General features: G+C 33.2%; 3 protein-coding genes across 8 annotated transcripts; 2 read left to right on the top strand and 1 right to left on the bottom strand.

Annotated features, from left to right (window-relative positions):
• The first annotated feature begins 1,331 nt into the window (after window positions 1-1,331).
• On the top strand, window positions 1,332-14,480 carry LOC142528701 (uncharacterized). 6 transcript variants are annotated; one of them, XM_075633802.1, is made up of 15 exons: window positions 1,332-1,401; window positions 5,261-5,400; window positions 6,278-6,638; window positions 6,749-6,838; window positions 6,920-7,010; window positions 8,200-8,266; window positions 8,699-8,747; window positions 9,696-9,861; window positions 9,967-10,065; window positions 11,340-11,408; window positions 11,728-11,866; window positions 12,579-12,774; window positions 12,981-13,084; window positions 13,609-13,648; window positions 14,017-14,480. In XM_075633802.1, exons 2-15 carry the CDS (start codon window positions 5,263-5,265, stop codon window positions 14,196-14,198), a joined length of 1,791 nt encoding a protein of 596 aa, XP_075489917.1. In that variant the 5' UTR covers window positions 1,332-1,401; window positions 5,261-5,262; the 3' UTR covers window positions 14,199-14,480. The 6 variants fall into 6 exon arrangements, 5 of the variants coding, with proteins under 5 accessions (XP_075489917.1, XP_075489920.1, XP_075489921.1 ...); XR_012815711.1 differs by lacking the exon at window positions 1,332-1,401 and adding an exon at window positions 4,823-5,022 and having other exon boundaries at window positions 12,981-13,110; window positions 14,017-14,166; XM_075633801.1 differs by lacking the exon at window positions 1,332-1,401 and adding an exon at window positions 4,824-5,022.
• On the bottom strand, window positions 2,540-4,131 carry LOC142529785 (large ribosomal subunit protein eL21z/eL21y-like). Its single transcript, XM_075635424.1, has 2 exons — window positions 3,832-4,131; window positions 2,540-2,921 (listed from the first exon to the last, which is right to left on the bottom strand). Exons 1-2 carry the CDS (start codon window positions 4,066-4,068, stop codon window positions 2,664-2,666), a joined length of 495 nt encoding a protein of 164 aa, XP_075491539.1. The 5' UTR covers window positions 4,069-4,131; the 3' UTR covers window positions 2,540-2,663.
• A 2,307-nt stretch (window positions 14,481-16,787) lies between the features above and the next one.
• On the top strand, window positions 16,788-19,050 carry LOC142529686 (AP2-like ethylene-responsive transcription factor At1g16060). The gene is made up of 8 exons (XM_075635293.1): window positions 16,788-16,945; window positions 17,131-17,213; window positions 17,384-17,392; window positions 17,617-17,705; window positions 17,813-17,886; window positions 17,994-18,044; window positions 18,261-18,337; window positions 18,450-19,050. The coding sequence occupies exons 1-8, from the start codon at window positions 16,788-16,790 to the stop codon at window positions 18,995-18,997; spliced, it is 1,089 nt and encodes a 362-aa protein (XP_075491408.1). The 3' UTR covers window positions 18,998-19,050.
• Window positions 19,051-20,354: the final 1,304 nt, after the last annotated feature.

Raw genomic sequence — 20,354 nt, 5'->3', positions numbered from 1 at the left:
CGATTCCGTCCGATGACTCCTTCGATTTCGCTCTCGATAATTTTGATGGATCAAAGAATCAGATAGATTATAACTTTGAAGGGTTTGGTTTCGATCAGAATTTCTGCCAGGTTGGTATTTCTACCTAGTCTATTCTCAAAACATTACTATTCAACTTTAGCTTTAGCTAAAATGCATGTATTTTGCTGACAGAATGTTTCTGCTGATGATGAAGAACCTGGAAGCTTTTGGCACTCATTCCTTTCAAATTTCTCAAGTGACTAAAGATTAGAACAAGACAGATATTATGAGCATGGACATGAAAAAAATACATGTGAATATAAAAAATTTCATGTGATGTAATAACTAAAGGCGGCGCTTTGATTGCATTTGTTAGAGATCGGGGACAATGATTTTTACCCCTAACAGTATATTAATTATTTTTATGATATTTTATTCAGGGGGACGAAATTGAATTTTATGAAATAATTAATAATCTAAAAATTAAAAACGTAAATATATTATTAACATTTATTGACAAATAAATAATGATAAAAAATAATTCTTCACTCCTATCATAAAGAAAAAGTTGATTTTAGCGGGAAAAAAATCTTAATTTGATATAATAAAAATTTAAACTTGTTTAAAAAATTTGACTTAAAAAATTCGAAGTAATTATATTAAAGTTTTTACGATATTTAAAATACTAAAACTAAAATTTTAATCATTCTAGAGCAAATATTAAAATAGAATGATAAAAATCAGAAATGATGTATACAAAAAAACATTTTCTGTTTACATGTTTATATTATGCTCGAATTTTTCATATGATTTTAAATTAATAAGTGATTAAATTAATTTTAAAAGTGTGTATCCATATAATGAACGAATATAGTACGCATATTTTTAAATAAAATTTAAGAGATTTATAAATTTTTAAAATTGAGGCCCCGAACGGATAGCTCTAACAAACACTACAAAAAAACGGATGGATTAATAGCGACGATTTTTATACAATCGTCGCTAATCAAAATAAGTAAATAAATCGGCGATTGTTTGTCAACAACCGTCACTTTTAACGACGATTTTTACAAACCATCGCTATAAGCGACGGTTAACCGTCGCCGAGCAAAATCGGCGACGGTTTTTGAAATAACGGTCACCATTGGCGACGGTTATGTCTTTCCGTCGCAAATAGCGACAGTTCTTTCAAAGACCGTCGCTATGATTCTATTTATACCGAGGTTCGTGAACATTTTTCTTAAGCGATTTTCGCTATCTCTGGTAGTAGCGAAACTTTATAATTTTTTCGAAGTTTCGGTTTTTATTTTGTACTAACATTTTTCGTATTTATTTCGTAAATTTGCTAGTCGGTGCGATCTTCCAGCGTTACGTGGAACTGCATATCTTCGCACAAATCAGGTTTTTAAATGTTTTTTTTTACAAAAAATTTAATACATGATTTTAATTTTTGGGTAATAGTTTATTTGTTAATTTTATGGCAGTGTTTATACATACAAATCGTCGCTTCATTACACACTGTCGCTTCATTACACACCGTCGTTTCATTACACACATTCGCGATATTAAGCGACAGTTTTTTAAAAAAACCGCCGACTAATATAGCGACGATATAGCGACGGTTTTTAAAAAAACCGCTGACTAATATAACGACGATCTGCATATAACCGTCGCTTACATTAGCGACGATCAACATGTAAACCGTCGCTTACATTAGCGGCGGTCTTCTTCAATAAAACCGTCGCTACGTGCGACGGAAGTTCAGAAACCGTCGCTTTCTCAAAAACGACGCTAACTCCAGTTACGAATCGCCAAACCGTCGTTAAAACCGTTGCTTTAACCTTTTCGCGACGATCGCTAATTTTTTTTTTTTTTTTTTTGTAGTGAAACGAGAGAAAAAACAAATCTCATTTTTTAAAAAATTGTTTCATGACTAAAACTCACGCCTTTTAATATATTTAAATTTAAATAGTATTTATAAATGTTCAAAAAATAATCATATTTACAAAATTTTACAAATTCGCAAAGAATTTTTTTTGTCATAATCTACATAGACTGTTATTGTCTTATTGATGCAATAAAAAACCTACATACAAATTGTAGGACCCCCGCCTCCTTTCCAAAAATAATCATGCAGTTTGTTCTATTTTATTTAATTAATAGCGAAATGTCAAATTAAGCCCTGGAAATGTTTTGATATTTAAACTGATAATATCATAACCATCTCAGCAACATATGAGGGTCAATAACATGCGTAGTATCATCTCCTTCACCTGAGCACCACACCTTATACCAAGCCTAGTTGAACCACGAAAACAGATCCATTGTGTTTTATCAACCAATATCAATTTCGGTTGCATGATAGTTAGCAAAACAATCTTTCTGAAAACTAATCTCCTCAAGTATATTTGGAGAGTTATTTCCCAAAAGATGAGGGTGGTACAACTTGAACAAGTCCGTCCTAGCGAAGGTGATATCGAACATGCATGCAAGGACATTACCATAAGATTGTTTTGCTAACAGTAAAAACAGCAGCTCATTCAACAGAACTTATAATTCCATAAAACACCATATGCTACTTGGCCATCTCATAACCAAAGAAAAGAAAAGGAAAGTCTTGAGCAAACAATTATCAAGAAGTCAAAAGGCCTGGTAACAGATCCTCAATAACCACCCTTGAGATCATTCACCACATCATATGGGATCGGAGTGACCGTTTCGAGCGTAGCACCTTCCACCATAAAACCAGGTTTTGGCCCTTCTGGCTGTCTTTTGGTGCTGATAATCTTGCCTTCTTCTTTTGCCTCGGCCTTCAGTTGATCATTCTTCCTGATCCTCTGCAGGATTTCCTCATGGCACCGCGATGGCTGGACGTGTTCTACACGTACATGAATTCTCTTTTTTATGATTCTGTTACCAACCTTGATTCGATAAAGGTCACATAGTGTATCAGTTCGACGGCCGGTTTAGGGTCAAATGAACAGGAAACATATGGATGAGTTAGAACACACAAATGAGTAAGTACAAACATCAACTTGAATTATGATTTGTTAAACTAAATATAAATTGAATAGAATTCAATTTTCTTCTCTGTACAACTTGAACTACAAATAAATAAGACTATCTTAGCTAAAGGCATCTTTTGGCCCGAGTCAGGGACGTACCTATGCTTGGCCCGTCCCTAGCTGTAGCACAGACCGATTTTTTTTTTTACAAGGAATTATAGAGATTCGAGCCAATTTTAATTTTTTTTGGGTAATTATATATAGAGATTTAAGCAACGTCTAATTTTTTTTTAAAGATATCACGATGCAAATAACTCATAAAAGTTAATATCTAGAATACCTATTTAACTTTCAGAGCGATATTTCAAAGGGAGTTTGGTGCAAATAACTCATAAAAGTGATAAATATATTTTATCAATTCTTTTATTTAATAGAATTTAATTTTGAATATATTACACGAGTTTCATATTAATTTAAATAATATATAAATTTTGAAAAATGATATTGATTAAACCTCTTTTTTTAAAATTAAATTTTTATTTAGAATAGGCCAGGAACAATAAATTTTTTTTAAAAAAATATAAAGGTCATTTTGTTATCTATTTTCATATTAACATCTGGATCCATCCCTGACCCAGTCACAAATGGTTCTGAGAGGTTCACAGCAACAGTCAATCACTACAAGCAGCATATATAATAACAGCACTAGAACACAGTTTACTTCAATTTTGATCCACAAGCATGATATGCACGTCAATTAAATAAACCAAAATCGACTAATCCAATTTAAAACGTAATTTAGCATACAAAAATTCACTGTTCGGACCTGTTTGTTGATTTCGACTCCAATGGCGCGCTTGGTGACGTTCCAGACGCGACCAGTTCGTCCATGGTAGTATTTGTGCGGCATGCCTTTGTGAATCGATCCATTAACCTTGACATCCACGTAATCCCCAATTTTGTAGATCCGAAGATAAGTTGACAGATGAGTTGGACCCTTCTTCCTGAACGGCCGCGCGAATAGATCCCGAGTGCGCGCCCTAAGACCGTGACCCGCCGGCATCTTTAGATTTCGACGGTCTCTGGGTGTACCAAGCTAAGGCTAGGGTTAGCGAAATGTGAAACTAAAGCCAATGAAATACGCATGCAAGTTTGGGCCGGACTTTTATTGGGCCGAATGCTTTTAAAAGATCTCAGGCCATCTTTTATATGATTATATTTTCTATTTTATCCCTATACTATATTATTAAATATAAAAAAAATTGTTCAAAAAATATATATAAAGAATTATTTTAGATAAATTATTTCAGGGTAAATGATTATGAAAAAAAAACTCCAAAATAGACGTTCCAAAATATAATCAATGAATTATATTTTATTTTAATTATTATTATTTTCAAAACATTTATTATTATTTTTGTTACATGAATACAATTATTATTATTATAAAAAAAACATAAATTTGGTACTTTCGATTTGGGCTTCGATCGTTCCAAAATCGAAGCCCAAATTAAATACTTTCGGTTTGGTTCGGGTTCCAAAAAAAATAAAAAATCACACCATCAAAACAGTAAATTAATCCTAAGTTTTAAGATTTTGAGATATTTATAAAATCAACGTACTTAATTTGTCTAAATAAAATTTGACCCTAATTTTTATTATTATAACTAAAAATTAAATATTCATAATAATATTTTGTTGTCGTGAATTTTAAATTATTAAAGGAATAATTAATTAAATTTAATAGAAAATAGTTATTTATAAATTTATCACGGGATGTGATACAGCCATACATACAGGTGGGGCCCTCTTCATTCCGAAGTTTCGGCCTGCGGTATTTTGATGCTCTCCTCCGCTGTTCTCCTAGGTGATTTCGTCGAGCTACTCCACTGCCGCTGCCACGGTCCTCCGACGCTCGTTCCCACTAAGCAATATAAATAGAAAGAAAATCATAGGGCGTAAATTCCGTTTATCAGTGGCAAATCTTGGTTGGCAAATCATGCGATCAAGCTAGCGGGTAAAGAATCCATCTTGACATTGTTTTAAAGCCTTAAGATTTATTAGCCAACAAAAGAAGAAGATAACTTTTGTTGTTATGGTTCTGTGAGAGGAGATTACCTGGTTTGGTGGAAATTTTGGAAAACCAAAAGCTGAAGATTTTTCCTTTTTTGTGTGTGTGTGTGTGGAGATTATCGAATATGACTACAGACTACTTTATTTAACCACCAATATTGGTTTTTCTTTGATCTGTTTAGCTATGGGTATCATCGAGGACGGCACAATATCGGGTAATTTACCCAGCAGCAGCAAGGCGTTTGCTGTACACTACCCGGGTTACCCTTCTTCCATCGAACGCGCTGTTGAGACTTTGGGGGGTACCGAAGGCATTCTCAAGGTGAGCATATAACTAAATTTTTGCGATAACAGTACTACCTTTTATATTTCTTATTGGACTATTTCAATGCTGAAGTGATCATTGAGTGTTAAGAGATGTGATCCGTATTAGATTGTATTTTATTGCACACTGTATGTTTGTCGCAAGTTTATATATTTTTGGAGTATTTATTTAATTTTATTTGGGTTGGTGATCTTATAGTGCTTGGGATTTGGAAGATAGATTGATAATGCTAAATCAGTATGTGCGTCTTGGAATGGTAATGTGCTAGCTTTCCTTTATGTGCACATGTTCTACCGAGTACTAGTGCCTCCCCTATCTTAAATTTTCTTATAGATGAACATATATCGCGATTCCGAGCATGTAGTGATTGTCTTTGAATCGTGAGGTGAATAAATGTTGATCAACTGCGTTCTAGTCTTGTAGCATAGCTGGTATGTTTAGAGTCACAGCTTTGATCCTAGATAGGGGAAGAACCATGTACAAATATTAATGGGATAGTTTTGAATAATGGTGTTGTCAAGACTCAAGAAGGAGATCTTAGTCTGTGCCATGGAGAAGTTAAGACCATCATTTGGAATCAATCATCTTTTGTATTATTTCTCTTTGTAATTAAATTTATGGCGGTTGTGTTCATAACCTACTAAATATAAAAGTGCAAGGTTGTACAAAAATGAATTTGGTAATACATTCGGCCTCGTAAGCGAAAAAGTTTATGATTATAGTTACTTTCAGGACACAGCTGATTGGATTGGTTTAATCATCATTCAGCCTTTCATTAAGCTATCGTAGTTCAGTTACATGCTGAAATATAGTTACATGTTGAAATACCTATATTTCAGCATGTTGCATGCAAATTAAATCTCTATGTTTTCAGGTCTGTACCAATAAGTTAAACAGGTTGGAGCTACATTTTCGCCCGGAAGATCCATATTCACACCCAGCCTTTGGAGAACTCCAGCCCTGCAATAATTTTTTACTGAAAATTTCAAAAAAGAAAGTTAAGAGTTTGATAAATAAAAACAACCCTGGTGGAGTTCCTGAACATGCATCAGCAGTTAATCTTGAGCAGAATGATACCTTTCCTAAATTATCTGAAACTTCACAAAAGATTGTTCGTCCTGAATCTGAACCCCATCCAGATTCTTCTGAAGTTGATGTACAGACACAGACTGGAGCACATGAAACACTTTTTGCCGATATCGTTGCTCAAGTGTCTGAGGCGTATCACTTCAATGGTTAGGCTGATCTGTTTTTTCTTATGTTTCCAATCACCCTCTTGTTTAGCAATTGCTGCAAAAATTCATTTCTCTGTTATTGCATTCCATCTTCCTGCTGTTCTCCGAAGGTATGGTGGATTACCAGCATGTTCTTGCTGTTCACGCTGATAATGCTAGAAGGAAAAAAAGGAATTGGGATGAAGAAGAACCACAATTCAGTAAGGGCTTCTTTCTTGTTTTTGAGCTTTCAGGTAACTAGATTTGCTAGTATTTTAAATTTTTCTTAATGCAATTTGTAGGAAAGGGTGTTTTACTGGATTTTGATCATGAGGATTTGATGATGGTGGTTCCACCACTTTTTTCCACAAAGGATCTGCCAGAAAACGTTGTGTGAGTTGATTTGGCGTGTATGATTTTATTTCACCTGATTTTCCAGTCATTTATAACCTTTTTGATGTGTCATTCATTCTGCCCTGGAAAAATTAAGAACTACATAATATTTCATTTGAGGAGAAATAGAGTATTAACTTCAAATGCTACATATTGTGAATTTGGAGAAAAATAGTGATAAATATTCTCTAAATTATTTTGGAAGACTTCATTTCTTCCTTTTCTATACTTCCTTTTTGGAGAGATATTTTTTGGTAATAGTGTTAACAGAGTTGATGTGCCTGATTGATGCCAAACAATGTTTGCACTTAGTAAAATCATGTTGACCATTGCTTCGTTTATTGACATTATCTATTACCGTAACAACTGATGTTCATAGATACGTCTCAATGCTAAACTGGAATTTTTTTTCGCATCAGAATCATGAATGCTTTTAATCTTCTCAATTTATTGTACTTCTGAATTTCTCTCATTGAAATGCATTATAAAACTTTCATAACATTTTTTGATGTCCCATTTGCCCAATATTGTCCCCAGATACTAGCTGTTCTCAACAAGTGCCAAGGTGTTAAATACTCTGATATTATGTAAATTAGCTTAATATGAATAGCTTGTTGAGAGACACTCAACAGGTAGAGGATTTGACAATGCGTTTTTACATAAGGATTTGGACTAAATGTTTATTAGAGTTCGAAGAATGCCTTGCATCTCACCTACTTTAGTAGCATGTGATTCATGTTCATTTTTGGAAAAAATAATGGGTCTGTCATTTGGATGACTTCTAATGTCAGCCGTCATTTACTAATAATTCTGCTCGAACTCATTATGTAGAAACATATTATCATATTTTTTGTTCGGATGGCTTTTAGCTCCTTCACCTGCAAGTAATTTTGAGAAAACCTTATGTTTTATCTAGTAATCTGTGGAAGTATAAGCCAGTCACTGAGATCGATGTGAAACTAATCCAGACATTAGCCTTTTGGAATCACGTTCTGTTCTGTTACTCGTGCATATATTTTCATAAAATTTTATGATGCATCATATTTTATTTAGTCTCAAAGATGCCTCTGACTGCTTTCAACTTTTGATGGAGTCATAGCCTTGGCGTAAAACAGTAGTTTTATGATGTTACAGAAGGCATGAAAAGGTGGTTTATTGGATTTTATTATTAGTTATTTTGCACTTGCAGTTTAAAACCTTGCTCAGATCCGAGCTTGAAAAGGAAACAAGAGGTAGTAATGCAGCAGCGCTGGGAGGTGAGTAGATCTTTTGACAAAAAAACTGTTAAATGTCTCACATCGTTTGGATTAAGTTATTGATAATTATATATGTGGATTTGGACAATACTATCTCTTGGGCTAGCTTTTGGGGTTGAGTTAGATCCAAATCTCAATTTTAATATGATATCAGAACCCAGACCTACCGTTGCCCTATGGGCCACCCGATGATCTTTTGGCAAAAAAGCAATTAAGCCTTCTGTTTAGTGCCTTACTATCACTTCAATATCATATGCATTCTGCGGTTATAATCCCAGCTCCCCATTACTTATTTTGGGTATATTGTTGAGCTTCGGGTGTAAATAATAAACCAAAAACCACAAAATCAATTACTTATGGTTTTCTATAGCTGCGAATATTTGTCTCATTACTTTATTTGGATCTGTAAAGTTTCAATTCATTTTATTGCAGATGGAGATTGAGCAATGTCTTGCCATTGACTTCAACATTAAAGATATCCTAATTGTTAAATATATACGTTATTATGTTAATTTTTTTCCTAAACTACTACCTGTTATTTGCTTTGTCCATTTCCTATCTCATCTGCTTTTTTGTTTACGACCACGTTTGTCACCTGATCTATTGTTGTACAATTTTCGTTTCGTTAAAAAAAAAAAGGATCACTTGCAGTGCAATTTTGATATTATAATACATGACTTGAACATAGCTATTATAAGTGCAATGTCTAGCGAGGCACATGGCAATTGAAGAGCCTAGGCAGAAGACAAGGCGCTAAGCCCCTTAGTAAAGTGAGGCGTTGCGAAAATGAATGAATATTTTTATGCATGTCATTTCGGACGTACTATTCTGACGCATAGGTGTGTTCAGAACTGGCATTGGGCATTTAAAATGCACTAAGGTTTGGGCATGCTTTATAGAAGATATCGGTTACTCTTGGGTTCAAAGGCTGAGCCTCTCTGGGCCTAGAGCCTGATACGTGCCTTGTGGTCTGTGGGATTTTGTTTAGTATGGACTTTAGCAAAGGAAATAATGCAATTGCAAGCCAAAAAAATTAAATTTAGCACAAGTATTGCTGCTATCATACTTGAAAAGAAACTAAATTGATCTGTTTTCAGCTGTTCAATTCTTTATGATAGTGAACAATTAGATGGAGTTCTCCATTCATTTTAGTGATGAAAAGATATCAATAGGATAAGAACACGTTTCTTGGAGCTGAAAAAAATAAGAGAGGGTTTAGCAGTATTTTTTTTAATTTGTATTCCTTGAGATTGTATTTTCTTCCGGGCTGGATCAATCCTTTTGATAGTGCATTACATGTAGTAGTAGCGAGCAGCCCCATTGATGTAACAGACAATTATTCTTATCGCTTGAAGTGATGATTGATTAAAAATTCGAATGTTATCAACTCGATGAGTTGTTTGTTTGCACTTGACAATCATACATATCCCAAAGAAAGTATACTGGGAGAAATTCATACCCAGGGACTCAGAACGATGGCAGTGGCAGACAGCTGTTTGTGAATTGTTTGATGAGCGTCCAATATGGCTCAAAGAGTCATTAGCAGAACGTTTAATTGATCGAGGCCTGAATGTTGGAGGCAATGTGCTTAAAAGGTTTTATTTCTGTCTTGTATAATATGCTACTACAAAATGCAACGTTTAACACAAACTCTTGTCAAAGGTCAATTTTTTTATGCAAGTTTAGTTTTGATTTTCCAGGCTTCTGTTCATAGCAGCATATTACTTCTCAAATGGGCCATTTCTAAGGTTCTGGGTCAAAAAAGGATATGATCCCCGAAAAGATCCTGAATCTCGCATGTTAGTTTTCATCCAGATACACTTTCGCATCTTGGTGTTGCATAATGCAAATTTTCACTTTCTAGAGTGTAGATTATGTATGATATTTTCTTATTTGATCTAGTTGTCTGAAATTTTTATCGTCTGGGTTGTATCTGCATCACGATATGCAATTTCCTCTGGAGCTTCTGTACGTTTATTGAAGTGTTTCAGGAGAAAACAACAAGAAATTATTTTTGTGCAAAAAATATTTGTGTAAGGAGATAGACAATAGCGAAGGAGATAGACAATAGCGAATTTAAATTGATGCTAGCAAAATTCTTGCACTTGAGAAGTAACGTGTTACTTGAAAGCAAATCTATTGCATATACTTACAATTTCAATATGCCCTCTAAATCTGGAAGCTCCATTACTCGCTTTAGATTTTTTAAGTCTATTTCTTTAATTGTCTATTGAACTGCAAATTAAATACTTGAGCATCTGGATGCTCAAACTGCCGTTTGAATGTTTTATGCTCTCGAGTTTTATTGCTTATTCCAAATCCCTGTTTCTGCTGGAAAGTTACACTCACCAATTTTGGCACCAAAACAAGGATGGATAACATAAACTGAAGGAGAGAAATGAATCTCAAGAGGAACACAGCTTACTTATCACTTCAATAAATCTGGTGATTCATGGTGCAATAGATAATGGTGAATTGGAGCTTGTTTAGGGGCTGCCTCACTTTTTTGGCTTCCCTAAATTGAGTATTTTGAATTTGGTATTTTTGGAGTACGGGTGGAAAAGGTGGTCTGGCAAGAGAAGGAGACCGTATTGTCCAATGGTTAACTATAAACATATGAATAATCTGTTTTGCTTGAATAGTTTGCTCGACTTTTTTTTCATCACTGAGGGTGAATTAAAGCATGTAGACGATATAGCTTCTGAAATTTGATTTTTGTTCAGAGTTTCTCTTCAAAATTATTATTACAAATAATTTCTGAGATGCCATGACTAGCTAGTAGGCTCAATTAACTTCTTCAGAACTTTCTTTTGTAGGAATCTGTAGTCTGAAAACATATTCTATCTTTTCTACATGTTCCATCACGAGAACTTATGTTCGCACATTTTTCTGAAAGAGAATATAAGTTATTTTGACATTTTAATCACCTGGAAAATTTGTCTTAACCACTCCTTCAGCAAGTTCTTTCGGTGTTATGATGTCTTAAATTGTATTTTCTCTGATATAATCCATAAGCTTCATTTGTTAAGTCTTGTATTTACTAAGGCTAACTTATCGTGGTTTACTTGATTAGATATCAAAAGACTGATTTTCGAGTGCCACCATTGTTACGAAGCTATTGTGATGCCAATGCCTCATCTGGGTAAGGAATTTTATAAGTTCTGAACCTAAAAGAAAAATTAGGTTCTCTCTTCTCTTGGTTCTGAGTTCAGACTGTACTGCATTACAATTATATAGTCTTGATTATGACCAAGATTTATTTAAACTGATAAAAATTGACGGTTAATTCACATAATACATTTTATACTAAACAGATTACCTAGAGTCCAACAAATCAAGTAGTTATTAAAGAAATACGGTTGTCTGTTACTGGCTAACAATATCATGTCTTTAGATGATGATTGTGCTACTAAAATCTCTCTCTATAGCAGATTAATTGTCTTTCTATCTGTCATGTGCAGATTGAAGAACAATTGGAAGGATATTTGTGCATTTGAGGTTTTCCCATATAAATGCCAAGTTCTATTACAACTCTTTGAACTTAAGGATGATTATATTCAACAAGAAATCAAAAAACCTTCAAGTCAAGAAAGCTGCAGCGTATGATATACTTTCATTTTCCTATCAAATTTTCTCTCAAGGAACCTGATTGAATATTTGAGAAGAAATATTGAATTGTTTTGGTAAATATTAAATAATATGACAGTTGGGTTGGCCTGGTAAAACTGAACAGAACCACAGTCTAATTTCTCAAAGCTTGAAAATATATCTCGTCTGTTTTGATTGATTATCTCGGTTCTTGAATGTGCTATTAAACTGTTCAATTGGACAGTTTTTTCGATCTTCAAATCTCTTTCCAGACAATTTATTTTGCTCCGAATATTTGAGAATGTGTAGCAGCCAAATTTTGGGTTTGGAGAAACTTGTTATGCCAAATGGAATTATGTTATTGTAGGTAGGGTTGTGGAGATCAAAAGTAGAACATAATCAAGAAAATAGTTATTTTGACCTGAATAAATTGATTTGGTTTTTGAATATTGCATACATTTTCGTCATTTTTTTATGATAATTTTTTTTTGCTTTAATGTTTATTTTTACACTATTTCTACTCTACATTCATGTCTTCTGTTTTTTGGATTCGAGGAGATTTTATTATTGCCTTTTTAGCAAAAAGAAAGTTCAAAAGTAAAAAGTGAAATATTTTCTTTCTCTTCCTTTCGTACTGTAGAAGTCAAGATTTTTTTGACCGTATTTGCTGTCTGTAGAATGTGGGTGCTCGATCAGCTTTCAAAAATTTGCTCTTTTTTTCCAGCTGCAAACGGGATGGTTTTCATCTCATGTAATTGATTGCTTGAGATTGCGAGTAGCTCAGAGGTTTTTGACCGTATACCCCGAGGTTGGTGCAGAATCCATATTGAAGTCTGTTTCTAGACGCTTTGAGAGATCAAAGAAAGTACAGATTAATTTGAAGGATTTGAAAGGCAATGAAGGAAAACAGGCTAATGAAGGTTTAAATCAATCTGCATTATGAATTCTTTATTTCCAGATTTATTAATGTACCTTTCTTATTCACCTTTTCATATGGTTCCAATATTATTATATATCACTAGCATGATACTTTCTTCTATTAGCTAATTGAATTAGCCTCCGTTGTTATCACCTGATACACTTGTTTTTTATCTTGAGTAAAATCTAGCGAGGTTATATGTTGCAGATATCGTACAGAGTGTTGATAAAGAACTCCCCATTGATGAAGTTGAATACGAGGAAGATGAAATGGAAGAAGACAATCTTGGGGAAGGTTTTGATGCAGCTGAGGTATTGATCTAGGGATTACCACTTTGGTTGGTTTCATTTCCCATCCTTATTTTCCACTCCACAAAATAAATGTGAACATTACAAGCCCATTTTCATTATTTTCTCTTGAAACATATTTTCAGATTTTCCCTTATTTTCTCACGTCCTGATATATAACTACTTTTAGTTCGTATTTTGATCATTTTTTAAAAATATTCTATTGTTATATTTCATTTTTATCGAAATTAACATTTTTAAAATTGTTAAAACTATATGTTATGTTCCTTCAAAAAAAAACTATGTTATGAAGTGAAACCACCACCTACCAATTTCTGACATTGTTTAATATCTATAATTATAATCTTGTAACCAAAAAATGAATTCAAAATTGCATCTTAGTTCCGCGGAACAACCAAAACGAAAACAAACAGTTCCTATGTATTTGTCTGTTAAATCATTCTTCGCGTATTTGGCCCTTACCCGAATAAATTTTTGAAGTAATGATCTACCAATGCACCACCTAACATTTGCATTTTCTTTTCCAGGTTGAAGAGGACAGGGATTTTTTGCTACGACCTCATTCATGTATCCTTGCAACTTGCTCTGGTTTTTTTTTTAATCTCTGTTTCCGTTATTCTTAATAATTTATTCATTACCTTGATGATAATAAATAAAAAGTGCATGTTTCATCGATTACGTCTAGAGGAGGCTGTGTGAAATGTCATGTTATATATTTTTCTATCTTCATCGTTGCCTCCAATTTCAGATGACATTTTTGTTGGATTGTCTTTGACGCTTTCCATTACTTATTTTGATTTGCTTTTATTTTTATTATTTCTTAAAATAATCTATATGTTTGAAATTTGCTGCATATGAACTTATCGATGACCATTATTGTTGGATCAATTAACATATTGAAATCAAATAAACTATATCCTATACACGATCTACAGACACTGAACATGAAAATGTCTCGAAGGATTATCTCCAGGAGCTTTTTGGTAGTTTTCCCTTCAATGCTGCAGAAGGCGATGATGAAATGCAAGGTGCTGACCCATACGACGGAGAAGAATATCAGATTTACGAACATCATAGCGATGAAGGTGATGATGACTTCGATGATGAGGAATACTAAAACACCAACCTTGAGTATTCTGTCTTAACGGGAGCGTCTAGTTATTCCCCTCTGCTTTTCGTAGGTCGTTTCATGATTATATTCCTACGCCATATCTTCGAGTCCATTCAAGGGTCAGTGACTTGAAGAAATATTTCAAAATGTTGCGACTTGCCTGTAGTAGTTTGAAGATGGCTACATCTCTGGGAAATGGAATGAGTGAGCAGCACTTGGTCTAACTTAATTAGAGATGTATCTATGTGATGGGTTTACTTGATGATAAATTATAGACTTTATTTGATATTGATGTTAGGCTAATCTTACAGATAAATTGTTGGCGGTAGATTTTTGAAATATTTTTATAATTATTTAGTTAATGAAATTTTGAATCTTTCAAAACTTTAAATCAATAAACAAGCATGTAGAAAATGTTGTGGTCAATGGAAATGTATCTGTATATTGGCTAGCAATCGCCAGATATATTATTTGTTAAAGCACTGGGTAACAATTCACATCTGTTTCTGGTTTTATTATATATATTTTTCTATGTACCAGTCATTTTAAGCTGTTCTGTTCGGGAAAAAAAAATTTATCGTCTAATTCTTAAAAAAATTACTTCTTTAAAATTAAAATTTATCTCACCATTTCATTGATTTTTATTTTGGCAGATATTAATATGTAAGGCTTATTTGTATTTACATCCTCATACTTCATGCATTTGATATTTACTTCCTTTATCAAGTGTATCATCAATTCATTATAATATGTCAAGAGAGACTAGTACCAAATACATAAAGTGTAGATCAAGAAAGCAAATACAAATGACTCAGAATGCATGAAAATCATAAAAAACGGTCAATTTTATTTGTAAATATGAACCGGGTCAACTCATCTCATAGATATAAATATGTGAGATTGTCTCACGTCAAGACGGACTCAACTTTTATATACCGTTGAATATTTTAAGTCGCTTTGTATAACAAAAATACATGCACACGTACATTCTCCTCACGTGTTTTGAGTAAAAAAAACGAAGAAGAGCATAGGGACAGGGGAAGAAGTTAGGAGGAAGAAGACTAAATCTTTGATTAAATTAGTAAATCTGAATCGGAGCAGCTAATAAAACCACCAAACGTTGATACTACCAATAATATTTACTCATACACAGATTGCATCATTTAACTCTTTCTAGCTAATTAAGCACCGTCAAAACCCGAGAATTTACAAGACTTTACTAATTTTTGTCATACTTCTCTCTAACAAAGTGTTGCATTTAAATGCAAATACTTGAATTGCATCAAGGGATTTGAATTTTGATATTATAATATCAAGTGTTATAATTAGTATTTGAAATTACAATTAAAAAAAGAAATAGTTACTAATTCTGTGGAGCGATGGACTGATTTTTAATTTGTTAGAAATTCTTTGCATGTTCTTGAAAAAGTTGTGCGTGCCAGCTTCATTAATTATGAAATTCAGTAAATTGAATTTTTTTCCCACTATTTATTGAGATCAGCCATTCATTCGCTTTTACAGAAGTCGTCGTGCAAATATTCTGTAGAATTTTTTATTTTATTTTTTGGTTTTTTTAATGCGTGAATTTTATAGTGATGACAGTGACACAAAATTACGAAGTTTTTGTATTCATTAATAGACTACACACAATCTTGAACCGAATATAAAAAAATTATTTCGGACGTACGTAAATTAGCGACTGTCTCATGTGAGATTGATAATTTTTTTACTATTTTTTATGCAGTAAATTAATCATTTACGCAACATATAATATCTGAAAAATGAGAAATAAAACTCCTGAAAACATATAATTTAATAATTTCATATAGTTTTCCTAGGTATCTTTTAGTGTGAAAGATAATATTTTAAATGTTCACATCCTTATATATTTATACAGCATTTCACTACAGTTGAAATTATACGTATTATTTCAGATATTATAAATACTTGAGTTATCTTGCATTAAAGGTTGTCATATTGTAATAAAACAATGCATCACCAAACTAATTATCACTTTGTCCCATAATCTCCCAATAAAGTTAAAAATTTATGTGAGACGGATATCTTATTTAGGTCATCTATGAAAAAGTATTACTTTTTATGCTAAGAGTATTATTTTTTATTGTGAATATCGGTAGGGTTGACCCGTCTCACAGATAAAGATTCGTGAGACCCTCTCACAAGAAACCTACTCCCGAATAAAAGTGCGTGTGTGAAGATGCGCCTCCTAGGCAGAATATCGAAGAATTGTATTGTCGTTAATTAGTTTAGTTCAACTGTAAAAGTCCGATACTACAGTTGGTATTTTAATATAATACAAGGATATGTATTATCAAGTGTACGTAGAAATAAATTCACAAACAAAAACAACAAATAGCCCAAAATAAACTTAGGACAAAGGATGATTAAGATATCATAGAAAGCCGGTTAAGACGGCCAAATCATTCACGCCGGCATTCATTTTCCTGCCATTTGACAGCCCACATTCTTTCACCTCATTTCTTTCTCTTTAAAAACCCTAACATTCGAAGACCTAGTCATATTAATCCTTCAACTAATCCTCTCCTAACTTAACCATTACATACATAAAATCCTATGGGAAAGCTATCGCAGAAGAACATTCTCGACAACCCTTCAAAGAACACTAATGCTAACCACGCGACGAATCCCGGGATGAAAGCTAAACGTACTCGGAAGACGATCCCTAGAGACTCCCCTCCTCAACGGAGCTCCATCTATCGCGGGGTGACAAGGTTTTAGGATTTGATCGATTGTTTTTATTCGGAAATCGATCTTTCGATGACCAATACATTAATGTGACGGATAACTAACTAGTCTTGAAAATTTGAAATATATGGACTACTACAATTTTCGGTTTACGCAATATATTAGATCATCGATTAACTTGATCATAATATGTTTTGGTTGGACGCTATAGGCACCGATGGACGGGGAGATACGAAGCACATTTGTGGGATAAGAATTGCTGGAACGAGGCACAAAACAAGAAAGGCAGACAAGGTTGGTTATCAATTTTTTTTTTTTTGAAAAACGCATTGAAATTAAATGCAACTTTATATAGTTTCTGTGTTCTTATATTTAAATTTATTATTGGTACTGATAATGTCTTCTTGTTCTCTATATATGCATGGCTTGGTACTAATTTGGTGGCGATTTGATCTAAAATGCAGTCTATCTTGGTGAGTCTCGATCACTCTTGCATGTTATTTAAAAACGAAAACGTTTTCGACGAATTAGTTTACCGTAATAGAATCACATAATTTACATATATCGATCAAATGTATCTTGTAAAATTCAAAATGATAAGTAAAATTTCACATTGCGTTAAGACAATATTCGATTCGTTCTTTCGCAAATTTACGACATCGGTGAATTATTTGGTTGTATCTTTTAATGTGTGAAGGTGCCTATGATGATGAAGACGCAGCTGCACATGCGTATGACTTGGCTGCACTCAAGTATTGGGGTCAAGACACTATTCTCAATTTCCCGGTAATTTAATTGTTACATAATAATTATAAATAAAATTATAATTTATAGTGAGATTTTTAAGAATCGTAATTATATATAAATATTAATGGGATGATTTTGAATTACAGTTGACCACATATGAGAAAGAGCTAATACAGATGGATGGACAGTCTAGGGAAGAATATATTGGATCATTAAGGAGGTAAGAGTTTAATTTAATGAACAATAATTCAATCTTTTAATATTTATCAAATTTACATTTCAAATACTAATTATTTTATTATTTTTATTATTATTGAAAAATTACAGGAAAAGCAGTGGTTTCTCCAGGGGAGTATCCAAGTATAGAGGAGTTGCAAGGTACAAAAAGTATACTATATATAATATTTCATTATCTACTATTAAGGGTAGTTTGATCTTGGGTAAAATCCATTAATTATGCCAAGATATGAGACAATATTGAGAGGTTAAATTGAATTAAAATATGAGTTAAATTCTTAATTATATGTGGTGAATATAATTACATGTTAATTTTACTCAATATTTTAATATAAATTTGTTGCGATATTCTTGCAGACATCATCACAATGGAAGATGGGAAGCCAGAATTGGAAGAGTTTTTGGCAATAAATATCTTTATCTCGGAACTTATGGTAAATTTTTATGCTATGGTTTTATTTTTCAATTCTCTATATACTCGAAACTCGTCTCAATTTTCGTTTTTTAGTCTTCTGCTAAACTATATATGAACATAACATGGTGCAGCTACACAAGAAGAAGCTGCAGTTGCATATGACATGGCAGCTATCGAATATCGTGGACTCAACGCGGTCACAAATTTCGATCTAAGTCGTTACATCAAATGGTTAAGACCCAACAATAACAACAACGTCGTCAATAAGCTCGACGATAATATTATCGAACCAAACATGGTTCCATGCGCCAACCACGACCTAGACATGGTAGCCACCAGTACCCTTCCACCCCTACAACAACCCTTCGAAGCTTTCGATGCCGCCACATCTCGGCCGCGACCTGCCAACGCGACGTCAGCGTTAGGCCTTTTGCTACAATCTTCCAAGTTCAAAGAAATGATGGAAATGACCTTGGCTGCTGAGTATCCTTCCACACCACAGGATCAGTTTGAGTATCTACCACAAAGCAGCATTCCAGATGACATAAAAACGTGCTTCGAATCCAACGATTTCTGTTCTTACGAAGGAGACGACATCTTTGAGGATCTCGACTCTTTCATGCAGCCTATGGTTCAGTTTGACTCGATGCTCAATTGTGAAGATTTGATCGATCTTTAATTAATTTCATTGCTTTAATTTCATTTGTTGACATGGAAAAAGTCCATTTCTATACTTTTTCTCTTCATTGTTTGTAGATACAAGTTGAATAAAAACATGAATGTTTGATTGTAAACGAACATTTGTTATTCGTTTCAAAATGTCCCATCAACGACGAATTAAGGAATAATCTCTTTAGTTTTATGATATCATGATTTCTGTCCTTCGATTGTTTTCATCTGTCGATTTCGAAAGCTGAATTTTTGACATAGGTCGGATTTTTTCACAACATTTCCTGTACATTTAATGTTAGGTCATATCTATAAATTTAATCATATTAAGTAAGTCATATACTAAAGAGTACGTCTCTTGTGAGACGGTCTCACGAATTTTAATCTATGAAACAGGTCAACCCTACCACAATAAAAAGTAATATTTTTCGCATAAAAATAATATTTTTTCATGGATGGCCCAAATAAGAGATCCATCTCACAAAATACGATCCGTGAGACCGTCTCACACAAGTTTTTGCATATACTAAATTGACAACCTAGTCATATTTCTAACATAACAGACAAAAAATAATAATTTATTCGAAAAAGTGATTAATCAAGCAAAAATATCATATAATTGTGTTTGAATTTATGAAATGAAATGAGAGTTAATTTAGTTATTCAAATTCCTCGATTCAAAACACAACATGAAGTTTTCACTTTCTGTTTTCGTAAAGCAAATTATAAGATTTGAAAATTTAAAAAGGAGAATTAGTGTGCATGGGAAACTGGAAATCGAAATCTTTGTCGGGGTGCGGTTTATTCTTCTATTCCATGCGTGGGTCTTGCAAGTGCCCATCATTAGCATTCCCAGCCAAGCAAAAACATTTAACAAATATTTTTTAAAATAATTCTTTGGATAAATTTTTTAGTATAATGTTAAAATTATACACTTATTCAAAAAAAAAAAGTTTAGAAAATTCACGAGCAATTAATCGCGAAATAGCATCTCGCTACTCAAATATATGTTTTTAGAATAGAAATAGAAATTAATTTACAGGAGAAGTAAAAATAGAGGAGTGGCATGCATAATGTAGTCTAATCTTTTGATAGAAGAGCAAGAGGAACAAAAAGAAAAGAGACTGATGCCTAAGGAACACAGTTTGTTTCTCACATCAAATCCCAAAGCCCCAAATGCGTCTGTTTTCTTTTCTTGTAATGTCCTATTATTCTCTGATGTTTTGGCTACCGCAAGCAATGAATTTTTAGTATTTTCCCTACTTTTTTAATTTATATTTTGTTATATTATTCTTTGAAACGATTGGTTTATACTTACATGACAAAAACTTGTGTGACACGGCCTCACGAGTCGTATTTTGTGGGAC

The sequence above is a fragment of the Primulina tabacum genome, chromosome 16 (assembly GCF_025594145.1).
Source record: "Primulina tabacum isolate GXHZ01 chromosome 16, ASM2559414v2, whole genome shotgun sequence".
NCBI lineage: Eukaryota > Viridiplantae > Streptophyta > Magnoliopsida > Lamiales > Gesneriaceae > Primulina > Primulina tabacum.
Note: the sequence above shows the minus strand (reverse complement) of the source record. Positions and strands in the feature narration are given on the sequence as shown.

What these genes read in the sequence shown, in the direction of transcription:
- LOC142529686 (XM_075635293.1), top strand. Translation starts at nt 16,788, where the DNA reads ATGGGAAAGCTATCGCAGAAGAACATTCTCGACAACCCTTCAAAGAAC. An exon ending in ACACTATTCTCAATTTCCCG is followed by an intron (nt 17,706 to 17,812) that starts GTAATTTAATTG and finishes TTTGAATTACAG; the next exon opens with TTGACCACATATGAGAAAGA. An exon ending in TCTTTATCTCGGAACTTATG is followed by an intron (nt 18,338 to 18,449) that starts GTAAATTTTTAT and finishes AACATGGTGCAG; the next exon opens with CTACACAAGAAGAAGCTGCA.
- LOC142529785 (XM_075635424.1), bottom strand. Translation starts at nt 4,068, where the DNA reads ATGCCGGCGGGTCACGGTCTTAGGGCGCGCACTCGGGATCTATTCGCG. An exon ending in GAGTCGAAATCAACAAACAG is followed by an intron (nt 2,922 to 3,831) that starts GTCCGAACAGTG and finishes TATCGAATCAAG; the next exon opens with GTTGGTAACAGAATCATAAA.
- LOC142528701 (XM_075633802.1), top strand. Translation starts at nt 5,263, where the DNA reads ATGGGTATCATCGAGGACGGCACAATATCGGGTAATTTACCCAGCAGC. An exon ending in GATGCCAATGCCTCATCTGG is followed by an intron (nt 11,409 to 11,727) that starts GTAAGGAATTTT and finishes TGTCATGTGCAG; the next exon opens with ATTGAAGAACAATTGGAAGG. An exon ending in AGGAAAACAGGCTAATGAAG is followed by an intron (nt 12,775 to 12,980) that starts GTTTAAATCAAT and finishes TATATGTTGCAG; the next exon opens with ATATCGTACAGAGTGTTGAT.